We start from the raw sequence: 6,371 nt of genomic DNA on the forward strand, positions 1-6,371 counted from the left end.
TTTTTTGGTGTCTGGAAAAAATTTGTTTAGTAGCCTAATAACCAAAGCGGTGAATTCGATTCAACCTTAGACTTCATTTGGTTTTCTGTTCTGTATACAATGCATCATTGAACCACTTCCCTCAAGAACAGAAATCTAACCATGATAGAAGAAAAAACATTATGTTTCACCTACTTTACTGTAACAAAGTTAAGTTCATAATTATTATCTTCATTCAAAACGTTGCCTTATATATAGACAACCATTACTCGATTTTCCTTGACATTTGCCTTTTTCTCCTTTTTATCGTTTCCTTTGACAAAGTCTCCAGAGACAAAGAATTTCTTGCGACAAAAGGGTATGAAAGAGAAGAAAGGAAATTTTTGGGAAGACAAATCGTTCCTTAGGTTTGACAATCCTAGTCTCTACCCTTTGGTTATGGAGACCCCTTTTATAAGAAGAGGTGGCGGTTTTCACCCAACCCATACTGAACCGGAATTAGCCCCTTCAAACCAAGTCCCCTCTTCTTTCTTCTTCACATAATGGATTTGTATACGTCATGGTTCATCGCATTTGGACATTTTGCTTGATTCAGGTGAGTAAAATAGAAAGGTCACCCTGAGCAGCTTGGAAGAACTCAACCCCGTAAACCAGCTTATAATTTAAGAGAACCCGAGACTATATTAATCCATATCAAATCTTTTTCATAATCGATGTAAAATCAACCCCCCCATATGACTAATATGGGTTCATAACATGAAAAAGAAAGGGTTTTTTTTTTTTTTTTAATAGGTAAGGGGGAACATGAAAGTAATGTCTAAGAGGCTCGAAGGCAAGATCTCCTGATCGACATGGGTTTAGTATACCACAGCTTTATCAACTACACTAGGCGACAAACCCCATCCCCATCCCCATCCCCAAATTTTTTTCCCTGCTCGTTGATAAGCACCCTAGTCAATGGTTGGGAACCAAGGTCTAAGAACTCAGGATCGGGTACAAGATTTTATTTTAAATTGAATTGCCTTATAATTAATCGGAATTGGTTGGACTCAATCAAATTTCTCAAACTCAACTTGACTCGATCGGACTCAATAGACATATTATCCCAGTAATCGGGGGAATCGGCCAATTTCGTCTTAACCTCCCTCCATTAACCCACTCTCTCCCGAGTGACAAGAGAATCGATCCCACGATCTCAGATCTTTCCCCATCTATCCCCACATGGGGAGCGGATCCAAACTCATCTACCACAAGTCAGGCAAGTCTCTGATTGTGGTTGATGGCACCCACCGACATTCAACCTCACTAATCTGTTACCCTACATCGTAGGTCGGGTCATGACTCATGACCCAATACACTCTCTGGTAGTCCCTTTCCATTTTCCATTTTCCATTTTCCATTTCCCACATCAAAGCCCAATTTGTGACAGGTTTAACCAAGTCTCTGACCCAGACCAGAGTCACCGACTCAGCCGACCGATTGTCCTTACCCAACCCAAATTCCCTCGTTTTCCTTTGAAAGAGAGAGGAAATAAATATAAGTCGCTTTCCCTTCGATTCTTACCAGTATATAAAAAGGGGATGTCTCTATTATATAATGAAGGGAAATCCTCCAAACTACCTCGCTTGTTTTTGTTGGCTCCTTCCTTCAAATACCAGCAACAGACAGACACAAAAGGAGAGAGTCGCGCGCAGAGGAAGCAACAGAAGAGATAAAAAAGAACCACCATGATTTTATATCCTTGGCTAACCTCAAAGAATCTGTCAAGGAGAGTCTGACGACCAAGCTGGGAAACTGGGCAACTCTCTCTCTCTCTCTTTCTCTGCATCCAACGAGGCTTTGGATGAGAGAAGAGGTGGAAGATGTTAAAAGGGGAATGTAGCGTCTCTAATGTCATTACAATTCTTACTACAACAACAACAACAACAACAGGGGAAGATAAAGAGAGAGAAAAAGCATCATCATCATCATCAGCTGCTGCGAATTGAAGTGAGGTTGATGAACGGGCACTTCAGTACAAGCTCTCTTCTCATCTTACTCTTCCTGACGGTGTCGCTCTTGCTGTTGCCACTGATGCTGCCGCCGCTGCCGCCACCGCCGTTACCGCTTCTTTTAATTCCGGTCATCATCTTGTTCGTACTCATGTTGCTCGCCTTCTTGCTTTCCGACGTCTCCAACGTCATGGTCTCCTCTGTCTAATCTATCTCTCTCTTCTCCTCTAGTCTTCCATATTTCATGTAAATAATCCAATATTCCAAAAAGAGAAGGGGTAACAGAGGATATCGGTTGCAGATAGATCTCCAATTTTGCATCCCCTTTATTCTTTCTTTCATTATTTATTGGTTTGATTATACTAATAGTACATTTTCTTGAGTCTTCAGCCTCATCCACTGTTCATCTTCCTGATTTCTTCTTCTTCTCGAGCACATACAGAGAAAAAGAAAAGAACCCATTTGAGGGGCTCTAGGCATGATGAGGGTGGTCAAGGGAGGAGGGGGTGGTGGTGGAGGGGGTGGCGGTGGTGGTGGTAGTGGCGGAGGAAGACCAGCAGTAGATGAGGAGGCCGGAGACAAGAACGGCGACACCAGCGACGAAGCCATTAGGAAGAGAGGAGGCGACACCGATGTAGGGGAGAGGGAGTGTGAAAGCGTAGACCGAGAGAGGTACTGCACACACACAGAGCAAAACCAAAACAAATTACAAAGAGAGTTAATAACACACACGCCAGCCAGAGAGAGAAGTCAATGTCAGTGAACCAACGCACCCACATCGTTAGACATTAACAGCATGAATTAAAAGTTTGAGTGAAGGAGGTGAATGAATCAAACAAATAGGACAAGAAACCCAACCGTCCTCTTCTCTCTCTCTCACTCTATGTCCCTTCTTTTCTCTCTCTTCTCTTCCGCTGCCCACTGGTTTGAAGGCAGGGGTGTGTGTGGAGATGTGTGTGTGTAAGAGAGAGAGAGAGAGAGAGAGAGAGAGAGAGAGAGAGAGTAGGGGGAGTTGGTGCCGGACCGGCTAGTCATTGTTTTCAAATTGTTTTTTCGTTGGGAGACGAAACGAATAACCGTACCAGCTGCATGGATTGTCATGTAAAATTACAAAATTGGCAAGTTGGGTCCCAAGTTTTTTATTTTTATTTATTTATTATTTATTTTTATTTTTTTTGGACGGTCGTTCAGAAGTCTATAGATTTTGGACGCTCCGTTGTAAACTTGAAATATGAGTTTCATTGGTAAATTAACAGGAAAAAATAAGATTCCTTTTTCTAATTTCCCTCGTCTTATTTCTTTAATTTTTTTCGTTCCCAAATTGATGGTTAATACCAATAAATGTTTTTCTTTTGGAAATTAAAAAGATGGTCATCTGAAGGAAAGAAAAAAGTGTCAATTAGGGACTGAATTTGAACACATACTCCATATGGGTGTAGCTAGTGCTCAAAAAACATTTCAGGTTTTCGGGTATTTATTTAAAAGGGAATGGTTCTCTAAGTCGTCAGGGCTAGCACCTCTCTCTCTCTCTCTCTCTCTCTCTCTCTCTCTCATGATGACGGGTGTACTACCATAACCCCATAGATGCTTGTGTTCAAGGAAGGAAAAATTACAAAAAGCATTATGGTTCTTGTCAAGAAGGATAGATCTGACATTTATCCTCTTTCTTGTCTTTGAGTTTTCTTTATTTTTCATTAAAAAAAAAATCATTACGGTTAACAAAACCATAAATATTGAATTGGCTAATCAAAACAGTCATATCATGCTTTTCCCCCCATTTGAATGTGGTACAAAGGATTATCCCTAGAAATTGAATGCTCTTTATAGATGATCCAAACTCTGTTTGGACACACAAAAGTCAAATTCAATTCACAACCCTATTCTAAGCTAGTAAGCTTCACATCCATAAAATTATATAGTAGGTATATATCAAAAGTCATATTTAGTAAATAGCTTTTGGTACTTAACCAAAAATAAAAAGTCATATATGGCAATTAATTTTTCAATAAAAATCTTGACAAATGGACACAAGTATAACTAGGTACCCCATTGAACACACCTCCTAAATTCCTTTTCATCCATTTATTTAAGGACCAAATTTCCCATCACCCACATAGCATAGCGTCCTCTCAATCATCTGACCTCCCGATTGGAGTAAAAATAGTATTTTGGATCTTTGCTCAGCAGTCCAATTGAAATGTTGAATCACCTTGGATGAAGAAATTCTTCCTTCTAAAGAAAATTTTCTCCTTGATTTTTTAGATGAGAGTTCTGAGCAAGCGGCATGAGGAACGCACCAATAAGGAAAAGCAAAATGGTTTCAAGCATAGAAGGTAAAGTGATCATTTCTTGAGAGAGAGAGAGAGAGAGAGTCCTCAGTCGGTCATAGAACCCTTTTCCCATTTCTTATTTAATATTCCATTCATTTATCATTTATTTTGTATTTAACCATCAAGAGGGCACGGATGGCCAATGAAAGTGCTGGGTGCTCCATTGCATGAGGTCTTCCCTCCACTCCATGTGTAGTTCTTTCTTTATTCGGGGATTTTAAGACCAGACCAGGTTAACTGCATTGACCCTTGCCTCTGACGTCTTCGTTCCCCACTCTTCCTTCAGGTCTCAACATCTTCACATCGCCCCATCAAGGCAATGGTGGTGGCCATTTTCTTAATGAAAGGTCTTAAGTCATAACGTCCACCCCCTGCCCTCTTCATCATTCATGATTTATGAGTGCACCCCCACATTTCCTCTTGCCTTTTCAATCCTATTGTGAGGTGAACTTATTACTGGGGCATCACCAACACACACACACACTCTAGGCTAGCATGGACCTTGTCCTGATTAGCTAACTCAACATAAACTATTAGCCCATCCAAGTCCTAAGGGCCTCTTAGGGGAGGCTGACCCAGAGAGAGAGAGAGAGGCTAGCAAGGTCTTTATGGTTAGTCATTATGCTGTTGATCCGTTATCATATCAATCAAAAATCCAAAGGAGCAAACTTTTTCTTAACTTATGGGCATGGGTTTTCCACGCCCGGCATGGGAAAATTTACTACACCAATCACGGTGTGGGAAACAGTTTCATTCAATAAGGACCCACATGGTGTCTGAGAAAAGTATCAAAAAGGGAAGCAATTCTTATGTCACCTGCATTGGGATCTCTTTCCCAAGACGTATATTGAATTCTATCTACTTTTTAAAACAGTATAAAGCTATTAAAACAATCTATCCACCAAAATAAACTTTTTCCCACTTGGTACGTTACTAATCTTTGAAATAAGTAGGAATGACTATGACTATGAATAAATAATTGTGGACAGAGAAACACTTTATAGATTTTTCAAATGATGGAAAGTGAAGTCCAAAGAATTAAATATATATTTAAGGGGGAAAAAAAGTATATTACCTGATCCACTTGCATAAAACAGGGAACACATCCAAAGATATCATCTTTAAGCAAAGCAAACCGTGGAGAAGTTGGATTGGAATGAGTATATATGTCAAACAGTATGAGACTAGTTTCATTGAACCAAACTGCCAAAGATAAAACAAAATGGAGTGCCCATGACAGGGTGGCTCTCACCTTTTTGGACATGACAGTAGATATATTTCTTCTATTTCTAGTTGCAATTATATTTCAATGCATTGTGTCATTGTTTTCTGTTTTTAAGTATTATTGGTGTAACCATAGGGAGTTTTTTATAAATAAATATCCATTCATTGAGTATGGATTATATGGGCAAACTTGGGGGAATGGCATAGATATGTGCAACGAAAGCCTTTGCATGCTCAAGTACGAAGAAGATAAAACAAAATGGAGTGCCCATGACAGGGTGGCTCTCACCTTTTTGGACATAACAGTAGATATATTTCTTCTATTTCTAGTTGCAATTATATTTCAATGCATTGTGTCATTGTTTTCTGTTTTTAAGTATTATTGGTGTAACCATAGGGAGTTTTTTATAAATAAATATCCATTCATTGAGTATGGATTATATGGGCAAACTTGGGGGAATGGCATAGATATGTGCAACGAAAGCCTTTGCATGCTCAAGTACGAAGAAGGGGCGATTTGATTCAAAATAAAGAAGCTAAAAAAGCCAAAGGATAGGCATAATGACTATTAAGAGAAGTTGTCTGGAAAGAAATGCATAGCTTAGAACTTGTAACATGGATTTGAATAGTGCTGACTGGAGAAAAGGATCCATGTAGCCAACCTATTTAGTTGGGATAAGGCTGAGTTGAGCTGAATTGGGCATAATTGGGGGGAATATTGCATATATAACCATAGTTTATAGAAAATTTAAATTTGCACTATCATAACACTTACCAAATATAAAACCTTTGGATGAATAGCCCAAGGATTAAATATGAGTTTAAGAGGGGGGGGGGGGGGGGGGGG

At 39.6% G+C, this 6,371-nt stretch overlaps 1 protein-coding gene across 2 annotated transcripts in view; it reads right to left on the reverse strand.

Annotated features, from left to right (window-relative positions):
• Window positions 1-2,180: 2,180 nt before the first annotated feature.
• LOC122094037 (protein CLT1, chloroplastic) overlaps window positions 2,181-6,371 on the reverse strand; it is a 14,450-nt gene continuing 10,259 nt past the window's right edge. For both annotated transcript variants that reach the window (XM_042664636.1, XM_042664637.1), the window contains one exon: window positions 2,181-2,645. In XM_042664636.1, the coding sequence (XP_042520570.1) occupies window positions 2,443-2,645 (203 nt within the window). In that variant the 3' untranslated portion in view covers window positions 2,181-2,442. The remainder of the gene's footprint in view (window positions 2,646-6,371) is intronic.

This window comes from Macadamia integrifolia, chromosome 11 (assembly GCF_013358625.1).
Source record: "Macadamia integrifolia cultivar HAES 741 chromosome 11, SCU_Mint_v3, whole genome shotgun sequence".
Classification (NCBI taxonomy): Eukaryota; Viridiplantae; Streptophyta; class Magnoliopsida; order Proteales; family Proteaceae; genus Macadamia; species Macadamia integrifolia.